This window comes from Fukomys damarensis, unplaced genomic scaffold (assembly GCF_012274545.1).
Source record: "Fukomys damarensis isolate Sample0158 unplaced genomic scaffold, DMR_v1.0_HiC HiC_scaffold_33, whole genome shotgun sequence".
NCBI classification, from domain to species: Eukaryota; Metazoa; Chordata; class Mammalia; order Rodentia; family Bathyergidae; genus Fukomys; species Fukomys damarensis.
The window spans coordinates 15664327-15685821 of NW_022900945.1; the positions used below are offsets into that span (position 1 = coordinate 15664327).

The 21495-nt window shown below is 33.9% G+C and overlaps 1 protein-coding gene across 36 annotated transcripts in view; it reads left to right on the forward strand.

Annotated features, from left to right (window-relative positions):
• Positions 1-21495, forward strand: part of Adgrl2 (adhesion G protein-coupled receptor L2) — a 221892-nt gene that overhangs the window by 189396 nt on the left and 11001 nt on the right. For 18 of the 36 annotated variants that reach the window (XM_033758444.1, XM_010613734.2, XM_033758443.1 and 15 more), the window contains 8 exons: positions 4479-4604; positions 4863-5068; positions 6412-6585; positions 7648-7857; positions 9167-9387; positions 10731-10797; positions 18844-18935; positions 20789-20957. In XM_033758444.1, the coding sequence (XP_033614335.1) occupies positions 4479-4604; positions 4863-5068; positions 6412-6585; positions 7648-7857; positions 9167-9387; positions 10731-10797; positions 18844-18935; positions 20789-20957 (1265 nt within the window). Of the gene's footprint in view, positions 1-4478; positions 4605-4862; positions 5069-6411; positions 6586-7647; positions 7858-9166; positions 9388-10730; positions 10798-18843; positions 18936-19775; positions 19821-20103; positions 20131-20788; positions 20958-21495 lie in introns of all 36 variants that reach the window. The other 18 variants (XM_033758421.1, XM_033758439.1, XM_033758440.1 and 15 more) reach the window with 2 other exon arrangements.

Here is a 21495-nt window from a genome sequence, read left to right on the forward strand (position 1 = left end):
AACCTTGTTTTGCCAGTTTACATTCTCACAAGTAATAACAGTAATACAATCACTGTCTTTGCTAACACTTTATTATTGACATAAATATCGTTAATCTAATGAGTTTGAATTGATCCCATTAACTGTTTTAATTTGCAGTTCCCCTGATTACTTAATGCTTTTGATTCTTTTTTAATGCATTTATTTGCCTGTTTTAGTTTTCTCTCCTGTGAATTTTTGTCCACAACATTTTTCTAGTTTTGTATTTCTTTGTACTTCTTCCTACATCCTGGATACTAATTCTTTCAAGATTATATGTGTTAAGAATAATGAATCTCTTTATACTTTCTTCTTTTTTTTTAATTTTTTTACTTTTTCTAATGAAATCAAAATTAGCAGTCCATTATCTTTGGGTTAGTGTTTTGGGTATTTTGTAAGATTTTTTCCTTTTAGTTTCCAGATTAAGAAAGTTGTCTTTATTCCACAATTTGTAAGGATATTACTTTTTCTTTTTTTTTCTTTTTTTTTTTTTTTCCGTTTTTTGAGACAGGGTCTCACTATGCAGTTGAGACTGACCTGGAACTCACTGTGTAGCCCAGGCTGGTCTCAAACTCGCAGTGATCCTCCTGCCTCAGCCTCCCCAAGTGCTGGGATTACAGGTGTGCGCCATAACACCCAGCCTTTGTAAGAATATTACTTTATTAAAGGCAAAGTAAGCTTTTACCTTTAATCCATTTAAATTTTGTTTTTAACTACAATACAGTGTGAGAAGAAGGCAATTAACTTCATTTTACTATATGAATAACCAGTTCTTTGTGTACTCATATTAGCTCATAATCTATTCTTTTCTCTTGTGATTTGTAATATCTTTGTCATTTATCAAGTTTCTGTACATGTACCTGAATGCCAGGAGTGTCTACTGTTTGCCAATTTTTCATTGCTGTGATTTCAATAATGCTAGTATCCCTTAAGCCTTTTAACCTTGCTCCTTGAGTTGGCTTGGCTGATTTTTGGTACATCTCTTTCATAGGAATTTTAAAATCCATTTGTCAATTTACGTACGTACTCAAACAAAATCTTTTTTGGAATTTTTATTATAGATTGATTTTGAAAGAAGTATTGGATTGATCTATTGAGTTCTTCCAAATAAGACCGTTATGTAATTCTCAATTTGTTCTAAAAGTTAAATATTTTTGTCTTTAATGTCTTGAACTTAAAAAAAAAAAACTAAATGTATGCCTAGGTGTCTTGTACTTTTTGTTTTGTTATAGATAATCTTTTTGAATTACATATTCTGGTTGATTGTTGTTTCATACATAGGAACATAATTTTGCTGATGGCAGCTTTGCAAACTTCTTATTTGTGATAGTTTACATAAGAGTCCCCAGGTTACTATGTGGTAATTATGCTTACTACCAGTAAGTTGATATCTTGCAGCCTTGATATTTTTTGTTTTCTTGAATTATTGTTTTGTTTTGATTTAGCAATCCTCCAGTGCAATAAACCTATTGATAGTGTTCATTCTGACTTTAAAATCAGTATCTCAACATTGTGTGCTATAGATTTTGGATAGATAACCTCTATTTGACGACAAAAACCTTTATCTAGTCAAGGAATTTTCACTGAATGGCCACTGGCTTTCATTAGAAATGTTTTTCTTAATCATTTTTAGTGCTCTCATGTGGTGAATTATCCTTTTTTCTAATGTGTCAATTTCTGTATACCTTTCTGAGTTGAAAAATTGTTCATGATATTTCATTTAAAGTATGTCTATTTTATTTTTCACATCTTTTTTATTAGTCCATGTTCAGTTACACAGATTAATGGGCTTTATTTTTTGCAGATTTGGACATTTGTATAATACACTGACTATTTTCACTCCTCTTGCCCCAGTTTCACTTTTTGGGGAGGAGTTCGGTGAATATCATATATTTTAACCACAATCATTTATGTCAATTGTGTTAAAGATTTTTAGCTAGGTGCAGTGTGAGAGGCTGAGGCCAGAGGATCATGAATTCAAGGCCAGTCTGGACTATACTGAGAAATGAGTTGGCACCATCTTATTCTCTGACACAGAAAATACATGATATGGTTTAAAAGTCAGAACATATTTAACTGTGAGTTTCTTTAATGGTTAGAAATTATTGTAGTTTTAACATTTCTTGCATCGAGGTTTATTTTTCTGGGAAAATTTCTATTTTCTACAGAAGGCAAAGATATTTGATACAAATTTTATTAGCATAAAGAGAATCATTGCATTTTCACATGGCTTAAAATATATCAGCCAATGTGTGTAGTAATGATCCTGTGAATTCGAAAATTCAAAGGGTTTACTTATCCTTGATCTGGATATAATTTTTAAACTCCAGTAAGTAAATATTTCTTAAATAAAAGTATCTCTTTTTACATGTCTACTTATGCATTTTTTTTGGAGGACACTTTTGCCAAATTTTTTTAATGTTTTATTATTCCATGTTTGCAGTACATAATGATTACATTCACCATGGGGAGTTGGTACACTTATATAATAAATCATAATTCTTTTTACTTCTCCTACCCTCCCTTCTCCCTTCTTTCTACCCTCCCTCCATCTCTAGATTCCCTTTTCATTTAAAAAAGATATTTTTCCTCTGAGAGCATTTCTTGCTTTGATGCCTAGGCTGGTATCAAACTCTTGTGCGCAGCCATCTTTCTGCCTCAGCCTCCTAAGTGCCAGGGCTTCCTGTGTGTGCTACCGTGCCTGCCTTGTTCACGTGTATGAAGTCTTTGAATGTTTTGTGAAAACTGGAGGATTTTCTTCTTCTGTTGTTTGTGTTAAGAATAATTAAGGCTTACAACCGCTTTTGTTGTGGGGACGAAACAACTGTCTATGGGGTGTATCTTCCTGTCACTCTTATTTTCCCCTTATCTTCTGCCCACACATGTGGATTCTGATGAAGGAACACAAATTAGCCCCCTACCTAGTGCTTAATCTTTCCAAACATGAATCAATAAAATGAGCATGTCCACCAGTTTCTGCAGTTGGTAGAACTCCAGAAGTTACATGAGTCTCCTCATACAGTTGAGGTTTAGCGGGTTGATCTGTGGTTTAATTACTTTTAAGAAACTCTGAATGTCAGTGATTCCACATTTACAGCTAAAGTCATTTACTTTTTAAAAATGAAGTTGTGGGAGATAAATATGCAACAGATTTTAGGAATTCGGTGGTATGAGCTCATCTTTGTAAGAAATGAGGGGCGGGCTGAGGTCATCCAGTATATGTGTTTTTGCTCGTACAAACATATATAGATGTATGTGGAGGTATAGAAATAGTTCCGCAATAATGTACATATTAAGGTGAAATTCCGAGAAAATATAGTGGTTGAGTTTTTGAATTATTAAAATATATGGTACTTTCCATCTTAAATTTAAGAAATGTTTCATACAATTCCTCTCATTTCCTCAGTAAAATGACATGTTGCAGTTATTAATATAAGACAGTTACCTTTTGTAGAAATAGCACTTTTCTTTTTAAAAAGTACATGAATATTGTAAAATATTACGATTTTTACAATAAGTCCTAAACAGCAGACGTTTGTGTTGATAGCACTTGCTCTAAAGTATATTTTTGAAACACAGTTAAACAACATTGTTGATCAGATAAATTTCTCAGTTTTATGTGTTGACTTGTTTACCTGACATATTTGTAGCTTGTTTTGAAGTTCAGATTAGATTGCAGTGGTCGGCAAACTTTTTCTGAAGGCACAGATAGTGTGTGCTTTGGGTTTGCAGGCCCATGTGGTCTCTTTGGCAAATCCTTATCTGGCATTGTAGCACTAAAGAAGCCAGTATATAAATGAGTGAGCATGATTGTGTTCTAATAAAACTTTATTTACAAAAATAGTTACTGGTCAGATGTGGCTCACCGATTTTATTTTTCCCAGTTTGGAGTAGGTAAGCATTGATAGCTACCCGTGAGGATTAATGGGAAGTTTTAACATAATGACAGATGTTTTTTCATAAATATACTTTGTTGGCCTCACTAATTTTAGAAATTAAATAATTTAGTCCTTGAAATTCGTGTAATTTTTATACCAAATTCATAAATGTACATATGCAATAAAGGCATCCAAATTTATACTTCTTACTTTTACTGCCACCAACTAATGGTCATTGAAATATTACTTAACATAAAGAGCCTCCCAAAATACCATTTTGAAATATTTCTGTTTAAATTTATGGTTTAAATAAAATTCTGTACCCTGTTCATACTCATAGGCTTAAAGTTTGGATTAGTTTATGACAAAAGATATAAAAATGTGAAGAAAAAATTTTAAAGGATGGTACAGGCTTTTTAAAAGAGAAATCAGTTTAAGACTTTAGGGGTAATTTAGGTTCCTGTTCATAAGTCTGTTCACATCTAACTGTAATAGTTGCATTAAGTAGACAGAAAGAAACAGTAGTTCCTTACCCTTACCATTTGTGGTCTCTTCTCCTCCTTTGTCCTTTGCCTCATTCAGTTCTGGAAGTTGCTGTACTCAGCACAGAAGGGCAGATCCAGGACTTCAAATTTCCTTTGGGCATCAAGGGAGCGGGCAGCTCTATTCAGCTCTCTGCGAACACTGTCAAACAGAACAGCAGGAATGGTAAGAGGACAGCCTGGAAAAGGTGACTCTGGGGGCTTCTGGTTGTTCATTTAAACCTACCTTAAAATGGCTGTGTGACCCTGAGTGAAATAAAAATGGCTGAACTTTTAAATTTTGATAATAATACTGTATTCCTTCCCCATAAACTTAACCTAAAGATTTCATAGTACTTTTCTGTTTTATTCTTATTTTGTTATATCTTATTTTATTCCTTAGCATATTACCTGTCAGGCATGACACTCTTTTTACCTTCCAAAGGGCTTGCAAAGTTGGTGTTCATCATTTACCGGAGTCTGGGACAGTTCCTGAGTACAGAAAATGCGACCATAAAACTGGGTGCTGACTTTATTGGTCGCAATAGCACCATCGCAGTGAACTCTCACGTCATTTCCGTTTCAATCAATAAGGAGTCTAGCAGAGTATACCTGACTGATCCTGTGCTTTTTACCCTGCCACACATTGATGTAAGTTAATGTATGCTAATGCAGTAGGGGAAGGTTATAAAACCAGAGAGGAAGGAAAACAAGGCTGAAAGGCTAGGGTTGCAGAGAGAGGGAAGATGGAAGGGAGGAAAGGCCTTTCCATTTGAATTTTAAATGTTGGGCTAGGTCAGAGACATAAGTTTATTTAAGTCTGTGAACATAAAATTAAATGAGCCTGGTTCAGTGATTATTAAAACTTAAGTGTATTCTTAATGAAAGCTAATTCAGTAATCAACAGCAAAATGTAAATGACTCTAATCTGTTTTCCAATGAAAATTAACTCTTACCTTAGCAGCAGGATAACTTAGTATTAACTCTTTGTACTCTGCCTTTGAGTGTGGCAAATCTCTCCCTCTCTCTCTCTCTCTCTCTCTCTCTCTCTTTGATTTTAACCGATTACGTTCAGCACAACTGTTATCCAGTACTGTAGTGTGGCTGGGCATGGTGGCAAATGCCTGTTATCCCAGCACTTTGGAGGTTGAGGCTGGATGAGTGCCACGAGTTCAAGACCAGCCAAGGCTGAATAGTGAGATCCTGTCTAAAAAAAAAAAATATATATATATATAGATATATATATAGATATATAGATATATACATATACATATATATAGATCTATAGCTATAGATCTATATATATATCTATAGATCTATAGCTATAGATCTATTTATAGCTATAGATCTATAGATATATATCCTAAAAGTACAATGTAGAATTGAGGAGATGTGACTCTTAATAAGATGTACATTAAGTACACTATTTTGGAAGGTTGGCTATTAAAAAAATGTAAAGTGAATAAGTGCCCATAATAACTAAATGAATTCCAGAAGTGACAAAAGTAAATTTGTGCGGTTATGGCCCTCATAGATCTTATCTGCTTCAGTTGATTTATTCTTAAGGGACCTGACTTCAAATGGTTACTAATGTGTCACTTGGAACCAACCAAAATTGAAAATGGATTTTTAAGACACTTAAAGATTTTAAAGAACTTTGTCAGAACAAATTCTCGGCGCTAATTATTGTCAGAAGAGAGAAAAACAATGATTCTAATGTACCATCAGTATGTAAAATCATAGATGGAAATTGTAATTGTGTAAAATGGGTCTTTGGTAATTTAGCGTACACTTTAGAGTGTTTCAGACTAGAAAGCCCCTTTTAAGATAGATATCTGCCTTGTATAACATAGTCCACAATTTTGCTGATGAAAAACTTTATAGTCCAAAACATGCAAAGTTTCATCTAAATTACCTTTTACACATATCAAACAGTTGCTGTTGCCATCTTAGACTGTAAAATCCTAACTTTATCTTGTCATTTTCTTTCCTAGCCTGACAATTATTTCAATGCAAATTGCTCCTTCTGGAACTACTCAGAAAGAACTATGATGGGATACTGGTCTACCCAAGGCTGCAAGCTGGTCGACACGAATAAAACTCGTACAACGTGTGCCTGCAGCCACCTAACCAATTTTGCCATTCTCATGGCCCACAGGGAAATTGTAGTAAGTATCTGCACTTCTAATTAGTAGCAAAGAAAAACCTCAGAGATTCCAAACAGCTTGTGTAATGGTCCCATCTCTGGGTGCTTATCGTAAGTAAAAAGTAAATAGTAATGTGGCTGTCTGATTGTTTCCACATTGCCCATATATTTTAGGGAGTCTTGGCCCTCTGTCATTGTACTTCTCAAAATCATGTACTTGAGTGTCACTTTACATACTTGATCTCTAAAGTTTTTCTGCTTTGGGCAGGTGTTGTCAGAGGCAACCAAGAATTTTAAGAAGTGATTATCAGTGGGTCATAGAACAGAGACAAAGACTCTCAGATTTAACCTTCCCTTTCCATCTCAAGTGTTGGGGGTCTCACTTTACGACTTTGACTCTAAGTTTCCTAAATATTTTGCACACTAGGTAAAGTTGCAGACTTTGAAAACTCAGAATGGTTGCTGGAGTGTATTTTAGTGTTTCTTCTTGTGTTTGAGAGAATGATAGCCAGAAGATAAATATTTTAAGTATAATGTGAAATTTTAAGCTTTATTTTTACTCAGCTCTCAATATGTAAACATAAAACCTAAGGAGAAAATGAAACTTTAAAACCTGGCTTATATGTTAGCTAGAAAACCATTAAAATGTCCATTTTGGGCTGGGGATTTCGCTCAGTGGTTCCGCCACCTGCCTCATAAGCACAAGGTCCTGAGTTCGATCCCCAGTACCCCAAAAAAAAAAAAATGTCCATTATGGTTAATCATAAATTAAGTTTGTTTATCATGTAAACACTTTTTGCATATTTTTGTAGGTAATTATTTCAGTCATTATTTTAAAATTCATATATTCTTATATTATTGCCCAGGTAAACCTTCACCTTTCTTAGATTAGTTTTTAAACATTAAAGTTAATAAAATAATGCTGAACTGTGTTGTATGGTCAAAATTTCTTTTCAGTAACAGACCCTGTTTGAACACACATGAATATTATTCTTCAGAAAATTCAGTATTAAAAATGTGTGAAAACTATTTTCCTATAATGATGCAGGAATGCTAATGTTCTTCATATCTTTTTAATTTTCAGTATAAAGATGGAGTTCATGAATTACTTCTTACAGTCATCACCTGGGTGGGGATCGTCATTTCTCTCGTTTGTCTGGCCATCTGCGTCTTTACCTTCTGCTTTTTCCGTGGTCTACAGAGTGACCGTAATACTATTCACAAGAACCTTTGTATCAACCTTTTCATTGCTGAATTTATTTTTCTGATAGGCATTGATAAGACCAAATACACGGTAAGTACACCTGTAAGGTTTATTGACCTGGGATCTCTGAAAATTATTTTAATAGAGCTGAGTCCTCATGTGATGCTGATGCTAATATTTGACATTAGAACTTGATAAAATGAACCTGGCAATGTGGAAAGACGATTTGCAATAAAGTAAAGGGCAGCTCGATCATGAAGTGATGTTATAAATGAATTTATTTCATGTGTACTTGTAAGTTACATGTCTCCGGGTTGTTATCAAGACACATAATTTGGGTTATGGGGATTCTGAAATGAAAAGAAGATTTTTTTAAAAAAATACTATTTTGGCTATGTAGTCTTTCTGACCATTGATCCTCTTTTTTCATATTTAAAGCGATTTATTCATCATCATGTGAGATCAGGGTCAGAAACAGAACTTAATTAATTAATGCATCACCCTCTGTTCACATGCTGTGGGATGACTTTAGAAGTGCTCCCGATATAATAGGAAAAATACTCATATAATTAGAGTGAGTTCATTTATCCTTAAAGCAAAGTTCTGAAATTCTATTATAGGAAACAGAAATAACGTATTTGCAAACAGCTGTCTTAAAGACTTGTGAAGCAAATCATCACATAGAATACTTAGATTTCATGCTGGTTAATTTGAGAAGAGAAATTGAGATATATTTTCTTATTTGATATTTAATTTCAGTGAAAATAGTAAAGTCCTACCAGTAATGAAATCTCACACATTTGGTGTTAATACTCTGCAAGCATTGTACTCTTTGTGTTTGGCAGTGTTTTGAATTCTTTTTCCATTTGTGAACAAAATGCATTCAGTGGAAAAAGTACTTTAAATATCGAAATTTTTTTTTTTATTGAGTTTATTGGTACATTTAGGGATACAGTACAGTTACATTCATTGTTGGGATCATGTACCTTTACATGGCAAGTCTTGATTCTCATTTTTTTCCCTTACCTCTGCCCTCCCTTCACCCCCTCCTCCCCTCCCCATCTACAAACACTTTATTTTCATCTTTTCATTCTCTCACATTTTTTTCTTTTCCCTTTTTGTTCTTCCCCTACGTATCACACCTTCCCTACACCTTTAGCTCCTTTCCTCCCATTTCTAAATGTCAGTAATCTTATTAGAATCTTATGCATTGTTGCAGAATATTCACACCAGATATGTATCCATTTTCCTATGAATGAATCTATTCTCTCTTTATGGCTGAGTAATATTCCATTTTTAAAACAATAGTGATTTCTGTCAGTGCCTATTTTGTAGTTTTGGTGTGGGCTGTTTCCATTCATGAGTCTCCTTTTTTATTTGTTATTCTTTTCCTCTCTAGATTGCGTGCCCAATATTTGCAGGCCTCCTACACTTTTTCTTTTTGGCGGCTTTTGCTTGGATGTGCCTAGAAGGGGTGCAGCTCTATTTAATGTTAGTGGAAGTTTTTGAAAGTGAATATTCAAGGAAGAAATATTACTATGTTGCGGGTTACTTGTTTCCTGCCACAGTGGTTGGAGTTTCAGCTGCTATTGACTATAAGAGCTATGGAACAGAAAAAGCGTAAGTAATTGCAAGCGACCTGAGTGTTTTTCAAGTGAATAATTTTTTAAAGCCTGTTAGCTGTCAGTGAGGGTCCCTGACAGACTAAAATAGCATTTGAAAGCTTTATTGGTAAGAGAATGGGCATGCCATGCACAAATTACAATCAAGTCTTTTGTAATTTTCTAGTTTCAGAGGATTTGTACTCTGGCAAGGCAGATTCTAAATTGTGGACTTTCTTTTTGGCACAAAAGAGTGACCTGAAACAAATTGAGAAAGTAAATAACTTTTTGGCCTTAGAAAGATATTAAATAAAAATTCTTCTGAACTTAAAGCATCTGACAGGTTTAACTACTCAGTTTTAAGCTAATGCTTCATTAGCTATCTCTGCGCAGCGACCTTGTGGCTAACTCTCCTTCGGAATTGTGACAGTAGCACATTCCACCCCATATGTTACTGTGATAATATTTCATCTGGCCATTTGAAAGGATTAAAATAAGTCACTGTCTTTAATTTGTAGAACTACAGATGTTTATGGAAAATGACAGGAGGTAGACATGGCCATGTTTCTGTAGATTGTATTTGCTAGAGGCATGAATTGGCCTTCCATTTCTGGTGTGTTTTTTTTTTTTTTTTTGTCTTTTATAAAATAAGTTGTATGACAATTCTTTTGGAGTAAAGAATGCTTTTCAACTACACAGATGATGAAAGACAAATAAAACAAATTCAACAGGGATTCAATGTTATATGAAAAATGAACCACTAAGTAAAATCAGCCTTACTAAGTTCATGCATCATTTACTTCAATACTTCATGCGTTCTGTACTTGATTTTTTTTTCCTTGTATTCATCCACTCCTAATGGAGTTATTATATGAGTACCGTACTGTTTTGCAATAAACACAATATCTAAATAGCAATTTTTTGGTATGCATGTATGCTATGTTCCATAGGGTGAAGGCAGATTTTGAAAGTTATATGAAAGGCAATTTCTGAAGATTTTATGCAAAATGATGAAATAATTTGTAATAATAAGTTTCAAACATTTCTCAATAAAAAGAAGTCTTAAGAATTTTAGGAGTGGGGTGCTACTTCTTTTTTTCTCCTCAAAAAGCATAATTTTGTGTTGTTTTCCTCAAAAATAAGACCTGAAATGAAAAACAGCAAGTTGAAGTAAATAAATTGCTATCCTTTGTTGAGTCAAAAACCAGGTCAGAATTATTACAATTGTTCTTGCCCATAATAAATAAATTTTCACAGGCAAATGAAGAGATAATTTTGTTAGCTTTTTAGGATTCTATTTTTGTTGCTATTTTAAGGATCCAGTGAAACTACTTAATGCATGCTCTTTTCTTTTCACAATAGTTGCTGGCTTCACGTTGACAACTACTTTATATGGAGTTTTATTGGACCTGTTACCTTCATTATTCTGGTAAGCAGACTCTGTGTTTCTTTCATTTATCTGCTGTTTTAGCATTTTTACTTAAGCAAATATAATTTATTTTGTTGTTTATTAGTTAAGCATTCACAAATGTACAAATGCTTGCGAGACAGGATAATATTATGTAGTATGCTTTAATTATGGTAACCATTGTTCATAATTTATAGACTTGCTATTTCTGAAAATTATCTTGTGAAAAATACCATTTCCTATTTCTAACTCAATGTCATATCAGAATCAAAAAACATAACTTTCTTACAAGCCATGTTATGAATTCAGTAAATGTTTTAGAAAAGCAGTTAGAATTACTATTCTGTCTTAACTTCCACATAGTTATTTAGTACTTTTAAATAAGCACACCCTGAGCCAGGGATTTAGCTCAGTGGTGCTGCTTCCTGTCTCCCAAGCACAAGGACCGGAGTTTGATCCCAGGTACCACCCCCCCCAAAATTGTCACACCCTAAATTCTTAAGGGTACAAAAAGGTTTTAAAACTTAATAAAGGAATATTAAGTGAATTTTAATAATTAGAAATAAAATTACTTTTCTGACTTAAAATTCCCCAAATATTGGTTTTTAAGAAGTTTAAAAATAGTGTCATTAGGCATTTTTGAGCTTCTTACACTACCTTTATGTGTATTTGAAATAGTCAAAAAAGGGTATAGCTAAATTATCAGGACTTTAGTATTTACAGTTTTTTCTAAGTTGTTGCATTATGCGGATAGAAATGGTTGTATAACCATTGTAAGGTTGTAAAGGAAATAAAAATAGTTCACATATTATTTATATCTTTTTATTCTCATTTAAGAATTTTTTATAGAAAAGCAACCCATGAATTAGCAGTGAAAGGAACTTTAAATTACCTCGTGTTTGTACATTTTGTCATTAAATTTAGTAATTTTACACAATTACTTTTCAAAGAGATGAATACTTATATGAATCATACGGGTAGTGTATTCTCAAGTTTTCTGGGAAAAGTGATTTCTGATGATAATTATTTAATCCAGATCATTGTACAGTTTCTGTTCTTAGTTCATGTCTGTTAAGAGCCTAAACCTCTCTAGAATTAAATGACAAAGAGCTGACCTAAAGAAATATTACTGTTAAAAACACAGGCTTCCTTTTTCCCCTAAACCTAATTCTAAATGAATTATGCTTTGAAAAATATTAGGTCTATGAAAATGCTATGTATTTACCTCTGTTATACTTCAGTTCTGTTTATTTTGTATCGTTTGAGGTGTTAAGTATAGAGCATCAAAAAATTTTTTTCACTTGGCAAAGGTAGTTAATGTTCACGCATACTCAGTTTCAAGTAAGAAAAAAGACAAAGGACATGTCATTGCCCGTAGAAAATGAGATCATACTATTACTCAATGGTGTCTATATTATCCTCAACTAAATCCTTTGAGATAAGGCATAAAGGGCTTTTTGAACATTGTTCCCAATTAAAAACAATAACAAAACAAAACCCCAGCAATCACAGTATAGATCCTGGAATTCTTCCCCAGTTGCTCTGCACTCTAACGATAGGAACACAGAGAGACTCAGAATGATAGAGAAATGCAAAATAATTTCTTGCAAAATAATGTCTAACATAAATTGAAATATAATAGTACCACATGTTTGTTGAAAATACATCCGAGACTTTTAACAAGCAATGTAGGCAGAAATCTTAATAACATCCGCTTCATTATCTACAACCTTTATAGGGAATATTCTTTTAACAAAACTTCCCTACTGTTATTCCTAGAAAACATGGTTTAGCATTTCCAATTTTTCTGAATTGAGACAATTTAGCACAGTATTAAATGGATGTACATTTTTAATAATAATGTTCTATGGAGAAAAATAGTATGCTAAGGAAGATAAAACTTTCAACTTCTGCGTTTCCATAGCATGTCTTGCCTACAGGCACTAGAGTCATTATATCTATGAGAAAAGTGCTGGTAAGTAATGAGCAGTGGGAAACCATTAGTATGCTTGAAATGGTTTAATGAAAGCTTGGATCATGACACGTCAGGAGCTGTTCTTATCATTTGGACAGCTCCATCTGCATCATTAATAATTAATTCAGTTCAGTAAGAGTTCAGCTCACACGCTCATTTAGAAGTCTTCTTCAGAGAACACCTCTCTGGCTGCTAGTCCCAAGGAGAAATAGATTTCTGCTTGGCTAACAGCAAAGATCTGGAGATACAAGCAGGGTTTTAGAGTTGCCTTTGCCAGGTAGCAAAAGCTCCAGGGAGGACAAAAAGGGTCAGAACATGTGCAGTTCAGCTAGGTTACTTCAGAGTGGTTTCTGTTCTTCTGTCTTATCATATCCATGTCAGCACTGCAAGCTGTGGAATGAATTTTAAGCTGCTAAACTCAGATGGATGTGATTCAGTTGAGCAGGTTGATGACCATAAAACAAACTGAGCACTCTATAGACTGTGGTACCGTTTTGCTTTTGAAAGCTTCTTTGTATCTTCATCCTTATCAATGCAAGTTCATATTTAACTATGCTGTGTCATTAGGTGACTCTGACATCATCAAATTTCACCGGAAATTACTTGAATGATAATTTATGTAATTGTTATTTGGGACAGGTGAAAGAATGATATTGGCTGTTGGAAAAGAAAGGATGATTCAGTTTGGCAATTCACTCTTTTAGCTGAAGAGGAAAAACTTTGCCTTTCCGATTTGCTGCCAGCCTTACATAAAAGTCTAAAACAGACTTACCTGTCTGCACCTGTGTACACACAGACACACACACACACACCGAGTAGTTAATATGTGATTAATTCCTGAATATGTTGCTTCATCTCCAGAACCTAAAACAGACTTACCTGTCTGCACCTGTGTACACACAGACACACACACACACCGAGTAGTTAATATGTGATTAATTCCTGAATATGTTGCTTCATCTCCAGAATTAATCATCGCCCTGGGTGCTGAGCCTGGGGGGATTGACATCCAGGTGTATATTTAATAGAACCCTGGTACAGTCCATGTGCCCACTGTGGTCTCTGTGTGAATTATTGAGCAACTACTTATACTTGCCAAGTTTGGACAAATCTTCGTGTGTATAATTTTAGCTCTGCTTTTTCATCTCCAACTAGTGCATGGAAACTTCCAGCCTATCCCAAAGTATTCAGTTTGATCTTGGTAGTATTTGTTTTAGGGGAGAAGGAGTGAAAAACTGGCCTCGTTGCAATGTAAATGAGAGAACTAGAACTCAGATGGTGGAGAGCCCTCCCCTACTTCTGCAGGCCAAAGGCAGGAAAATACATTGAGGGCAAAATCAGCAGGAAAAAGAAGTCACATATTCTAACTGGAGAAAAAAAGGAGGAAAGAGAAGCATCTGCCAGGCAAAGCGTTTATGTCCTGAGAAAAATACAAAGGAGAAGGGAACTCGGATTTGCAGATAATAGTTCATGTGAAACCAACCTTTATTTATTGATTTATTTGTTTGTGGTCAGAGAGTGACTATTATTTTGGAATACAGATTTAATCAAAGATATCTTTCTTTTTTCCTCTATCTCTAGTTTGGATTTCCATAATTGTAGTTTAAGAAAACAAGAAAATAGAAAAAGCAAAGCGAGCCGTTGTAACTCTTACAAAAGTGTATTACCTCCACAGAAAGATCACAGCAACAATGCCTATGCTGTAAAATTTAAATTTACTGTTAGAGTACATTTTTTAAGCATTGAAGAAAATAAGAGAAGTGTAAAAACCAAATTTTAAAAACGTGTTTCTGCTTCAGTATAAGTTCTGTTTCATTCTAGGATATGCTGCACTATTCTATATGGGGGCAAAAATACATTAAATTGTTCAATATTCGCATGATAGAAATACTTTCATTTTTCCCATAACTAGCAAATAATATGTGAGTGAAATTCCTCTTTTTAATTAGTTGGTAAAGAGAAAGCTTATTTAGGTTTTTTGGCCATCTTATGATTTACAGTAAGTCGTGCGCACTTTTTCATAAGCACTTTGTCTTGCATTGATGGTGTTTTGTCCTACAAAGCGTAAGATTGTTTGGATGCTTTCTGGTCATATTTCAGAAGCTAAATTAGCACACAGTCTAACTGAATTTTTTACAGTCTGTGCCCTTGCTAACAATTTTTATTCAGACACTTGCAACATAATCTGAGTGCAAACACTCTTGTCAGGGATCGAACTCTGGACCTTGCGCTTGCAAGGAAGGTGCACTGCCCCTGAGCTACATCCCCAGCCCCCCTTCTCAGTTTTAATGATTCGATTTTCCAGTATTTTTAGTTGTCTTTAAAAACACATCTACATCTTTTCAAAACATTCCAAGTATATTAAAAGGACAGCTTTTTAAAGGTATATTTTTGTATACACACTTGAGTATTGTAAGTTTGTACGTTGTCTAGCTATGTGAGAGTATAAGTAAGCGGACAAGATGAACTGTTTGGAAGCTTGTAGCCTGACTGGTGCCGAGAACTGTGTGTGTTTTGGCCAGTTGCTTACTGTGTTTTAACGGTGGGCAGGACGAGTTTTACAAAGGAAATGGAGATTCATTAAGTCTGACAGGTCCATGAGTTGGAAGTCATTGGAAGAGTGCACCTGGTATTTTATTCAGGATTTCTTCAAGGCGATATTTTTACATATTAATTTATTAGTTATCTTCTATTTATCGTCATCTATGAGTTATTTTTAAACTGCATTACTCTTTTTTTTTAAAAGCAGCTTTCATATGGAGAGCTTGTATATCTTTGTTTTGAAGATTCCTAACTTTCTTTCCCAGAACAAATTGGTTAATTTTATTTGGAAATACTTTGGGCTGTGGAGCCAGACCACAGTATATTGAATCGTGGCACTGACATTGTAGTAGCTAAGTAATCTTTGGCAAGATACATCTCAATAATTTGCAAATTGGGCATACAAACGCTGCCTGCTACCTCTGACAGCAAGAGTGTAGTTGGCTGTTTTTCCTTGGAATTTTCTGAATTTGTCAGTGTAGTACATAGAACATGCAATGTTAAAAATTATAGTGGGGTGAAAGAAGTTGAAGGAGAGAAAACCATCGAATAACCTCACTTTCAAAGAATTAAATGAGAATGGTTTTTGTCACATATTCGATTTGGCTAGTTTTCAGTCTTAAAAATAGATTTTATCATGCATTCTTTAATTTTGTTTCTATATAAGTAGATATCATTTTCTTGTTTTGGTTGTATTGGAAAATATTTTCCTTCTTAAGTAATTTGTTTTTATCTGACTTTGCTCATTCATTCCAATGATTTCATCCACAGGGCATTAATATTTTATAATTATTTTTTTCTTTTTATAGCAAAATGCTTTCTGTAGCCACGTTTTTCACATGCTTATGATTTTATACATCATAGTCAACACTTAGTAGCTTTTCTCCTTTCGCTAATATGCTACTGCTATGTTTTGTTCCTAAGTTGATGAGGGGATAATGAATATGCTCAGAAAATAATGATTAACAAATTGCTAGCTCAATAAGCATTGAGCTATGGGGCAGGGGGAGTCCTAGATTTAAAAGTTCATAATGAAAAATATTACCGAACGTTCGAAAAGAATGAGGAGCAGGGGAGTAAAAGGATTTTAACTGTCATCTTCCCGAACAGTTGTGGTCCGTTTGTTTACATGGATTTTGGTTGGTTGATTTTTTTAGGCTATATGTAGAATTCTTCTCTTTACTCCTTTCTTAATCTTACAAGTAAAAGCTACTGCTGTAAAACATAAAAATAATAACACTGGTGATTTTACTTGTTAAAACTAGAAATACTCTTCTATTTTTCAAACAGGATTCTTTACAAAGATAATCGGTATTTATGGTATTATCAGATAAATCTCTAATTTTTCAAAGGCTGAAACTGTCTTCTCCACAATAATATGAGCACACCTTTGTGTGGTGCAAACAAGTCAGCATGGATTTGTTGAATAAAATGTTAACATACTGAAACAGCCCTGAAAAATCAAGCATTTTTTTTTTAATATTTTGATGAGGTAGAATGACCTTTAGAAAATAGAGCAAGGAAATGTTTCTACAATTTAATGTACTTTTTCTCTAGATGTGTATTTTAAGAAATTAATTTTTAAATTCTTTGAAACAGATCTGCTTTTGTCCTTAGGTAATTAACATTGAGGGGTAGGATGTTATCTAGCAACAGGATTCTACAAAGATAATCGGTATTTATGGTATTATCAGATAAATCTCTAATTTTTCAAAGGCTGAAACTGTCTTCTCCACAATAATATGAGCACACCTTTGTGTGGTGCAAACAAGTCAGCATGGATTTGTTGAATAAAATGTTAACATACTGAAACAGCCCTGAAAAATCAAGCATTTTTTTTTTAATATTTTGATGAGGTAGAATGACCTTTAGAAAATAGAGCAAGGAAATGTTTCTACAATTTAATGTACTTTTTCTCTAGATGTGTATTTTAAGAAATTAATTTTTAAATTCTTTGAAACAGATCTGCTTTTGTCCTTAGGTAATTAACATTGAGGGGTAGGATGTTATCTAGCAATACTTGCAAGCTATGCCCATTAACCTCCTTTTATCCCTTAAGAGGAAGTTCTACACCTAAAAGAAATAATAAGGCACAGTAGACAAAATGATAAACAGATTGAAGCTTTTGTTGTTCCCAAACTCATCATTAGAAAAGACTTTGGAAATTTTAATTTATTGCCCTATATAATCTTTCTGAATTATAAAATCAGAAGTAGTGATGAATGAGAACAATAATGCTATCATTTGATCACAGAGTTGTAGCTCAGTAAAAAGGATCATGTTACTCTAAAAAAGTTAGTGGATTATCTGCCATGTATCCAACCCTACTTCAAATGGATCCTCCATTAAGTATTTTGTTTGGGGCTTGTGCTCCGAGTCATGTAAAGCTCTCAAAATAATGTTTTTGTTCCTTTTAAAATAAGAATCCAGGGCCGGGGATTTAGCTCAGTGGTTCCAGCACCTGCCTCACAAACGCAAGGTCCCAAGTTCCATCCCCAGTACCCCCCCAAAAAAAGAATCCACAATAAATAAAAAGCCAAAAAATCCAAAGGCAGTCTAGCTTAGTTCTGTTTTTACAGCATAAAAATGGAGCTGCATCCCCTCCAACATTCTAGCAGGTATCTGTGGAAGCACATGCAAATTACTAACCTTTGTCCCTCCTCAATGAAAACATAACCCTTTTCTTCTGAGTTTACTCCTGTTGACCTCTTGGAATTCCAGACCTTCTGTGTACAGTTCCATCTTCCCTGGGTTGGTTTTGTGTGCACCTAGATTCCATTGCTGAGTTCAGATGGACTTAAAACAACCTTTTGTCAGCATTTTCCCACTGTCATATAATACAGAGACATAGAGGGAAAGATTGGAAGGCTTCTTACAGTTAAGTAGAAAATCTCAGGACTTGGGTTATAGTCAATATTAGAGCACTTGTAAGCGTGCACGAGGTCCTGTGCTGGATCCCCCAGGATGGAGTGGAAATAGAGGAGCGCGCGCGGGCGCATGTGTGTGCACGTGTGTGTTAAAAGTTTACCTTCATAAAACCAATGAACAGTTTTCATCTATTGTATTTCATTTGCTCCTCACAATTACCTTGGAAATAGTCTGCAGATGTTATTAATCTCATTTAATCGGTCAAAATCAAGCTACACTCAAGTATTATGATTCCAAACCCAGTGATTCTTCTGTTACAGGTTACATGATAGAAATGGTCCTTCTAAGAAATTCACTTCAGTGTTCATTAAATGACTTTTAGGCCCTGGAGTACATCTAGCTGAAGAAACTAATTTAGGTTTTCTAATTTGTTTAATCATTACCACATGGTACTGACTTAATGAGGTTGCAATTTCATGTCAAATGATCTATTAAAGAATTGATCATACATAGCCAGAATGTTTTTTACATAGACTGGACTTGATGGTTACGTACATAAACTAAAATTGAACCAGTGTCTGCCCTCGTCATGCGTTACTGATATTTACCTGCACTGACTATATTTGCAAATAATATTTTCACTGTTTATAGTGAGTGATCTAATTCATTCTTTTTTATGACAGCTAAATATCATCTTCCTTGTGATCACATTGTGCAAAATGGTGAAACATTCGAACACTTTGAAACCAGATTCTAGCAGGTTGGAAAACATTAAGTAAGTATTTTGTATTTTAATTTTAATACTTGACAAGCTAAGTCAAAGATATTCCCCACAGGGAACACAAGTATTTCTGCCTTCTGTCAACTGTAAATTATTCAGAATGAAGTTTTACTGATCAAGGTTGAGTGTCACTGTTGCCATGTTACAGACATTGGTCAAAAATTAGATAATTCAATAATGATCTAGAGAAAAGAAATTGTTTCAGTGGCTTTGTGGAAATTTCATATCACTGTAGCAATTTCATTTGAATTGAAAATGCAGTTCAAAATGATGTTCCTGTTTGCATGACTGATATGATTGGATTAAGTTTGTTTTGTTAAATGACTTTTTGATTTAAGGATTCTGATCAGATTCTCCTCCTAATCCCCTTTTCCTAAGAGAATTTACTCTATTACTATTGCTAACTTACAGATTATCTGTTGTTTTCATGCTGATTAAACAAATATTTATTTTACCTCAGTGTTGAGTAAAAACTAAAATATTCTATCAATGGAAAGATGCTATCTAATTAACAAAATTGATAGCTGTTGATTCATTAAATGATCTTAAGGAAGCATTTTCCAAATTATTTTTTAAAATATGAGTCGATTTAGAGATTGAAGGGGTATTCGAGTTGGTTATAATAGGATTATAAGTATTGAGAATACTATTTTTAATGTAAAAATGGCAGATCTATATAGTAAGGATAAGTTTTTTTTTTAAAAGAATTAGATGTTTTGGTTTGGATAGGTTAGTGCCAGCTTCATTGCATGTTGCATGGTAAGAGAGAGAGCTAATCTTTAGCATCTCTCTCTTTTCTTCCTTTTCCTCTTTCTGTCTTCTCATCTACACCAGTAATTACCGTGTTTGTGATGGCTACTATAATACGGACTTACCTGGGTAAGGTAGAACCCTACATTAACAAATTTATGGCATGATTTCTATTTTTTACAAATTCGTCAATATCATGAATTGCCCTTAATTTTTATAATTATTTTGGAATATCTAATTTGCTGTAGTATTTTTAAACTATAATATGCCTTTATTTTTAATTGCTTGCCTCTGCATTTTGACTTTCTTAATTTTGACTAATTTATAAAATATATAAATGCTTTCTTATTACTTTCTATTTTAATTCTGTCTAATAATTTTGTTTCTCTTTTCTGCTTATAATGCTTTCTAGCTATGAAGATAATAAGCCATTTATCAAGTAAGATCATTAGTTAGATCTGGAATGTACTGACTTTAAACCCTTCTCATTCCGTCCTATTTTCTGCAGTTCTTTTCTCCTTAAGCTATTCATGATGAAATCTCTCCAAAGTTATTTTATTTTGAAGTTGTGCTCATGTTTTTAATCTCATTTCAGCCAGACTTCTTCATGCTTTAGTTATAAAACCTTAGGTTCACCTAAGACTAGTTTATTAGACTCTGAAATTGAGGTGTTCAGTGATTATCTGCCATTTAACCTTTCTGTCTGTGTCACATTATTCAGTATCATGAGTGCACCACAGGGATAAAAACATAGAAGTAAGCTAATTAAAGGCTCCTTAATTTCTTTAACCAAAATGTACATAAAAGACAAGAAAATCTTGGGGGATATTTTACACCTTGTATTTTAATGTAGTCCGGATACCTGTTTGTTTTGGAGTAAGAAAAGGTCATACCTGCTGTTGCTGTTTTCACTGGAGGCTGCAGTACTAAATGTGATTGTTCTTTCTTAACCAATGAAAGGTTAAAGTCCAAATGCTGTTGAATTTGAATGTGAACATAGAGAAAGTCAACTGCTACTACTGATATGTTAATAAATAAGCTTGATAAGTGTTTTTCCCCTCGTGGAACCTGTTAAAAAATTCACTTTATTTTTTCAGGTCTTGGGTGCTTGGCGCTTTTGCTCTTCTGTGTCTTCTTGGCCTAACCTGGTCATTTGGGTTGCTTTTTGTTAATGAGGAGACTATTGTGATGGCGTATCTCTTCACCATCTTTAATGCTTTCCAGGGAGTGTTCATTTTCATCTTTCACTGTGCTCTCCAAAAGAAAGTAAGTGAATGAAAACATCTAGGGGCTCAGCTCGCTCATGCTTTCATTTGAAAATAATAGAAATGATAGAACAGATTTTGAAGATGTAGTTGATATTTAACTGATGACATCATATTTTAATTGCAAATTCCTTTTAATACCCATGTGGAAATGCATATATAGAACTGGACACCACCTGTCAACCTTTGGATCTCATTTTGGGAATGCAGTAAACCAGATACTTAGGTTAAGATTCTGGCTTTGCTCCCTTAGCTTCTGTAAAATGCTTCCTTCGCAAAGTGCACAAGGTTAAAAAAACCAAAACAATTAAGTCCATTCTTTGCTTGCTGACAAGAATGTGGTGGTCCAAAATGAATTTGAGTATCAAGAATAAATCCTGTTAATTTTTAAAGCACGAGACATACAAAGAATTAATAATAATTTTGCCCCTTGAGTACTTTTGAAAAGCCACCAGTTTAGACCTCACCTCTTACTTTGTCCCTGATTTGATGTTAAATGAAAGTCAGCAAAAAAAAAAAAAAAAAAAAAAAAAAAAAAA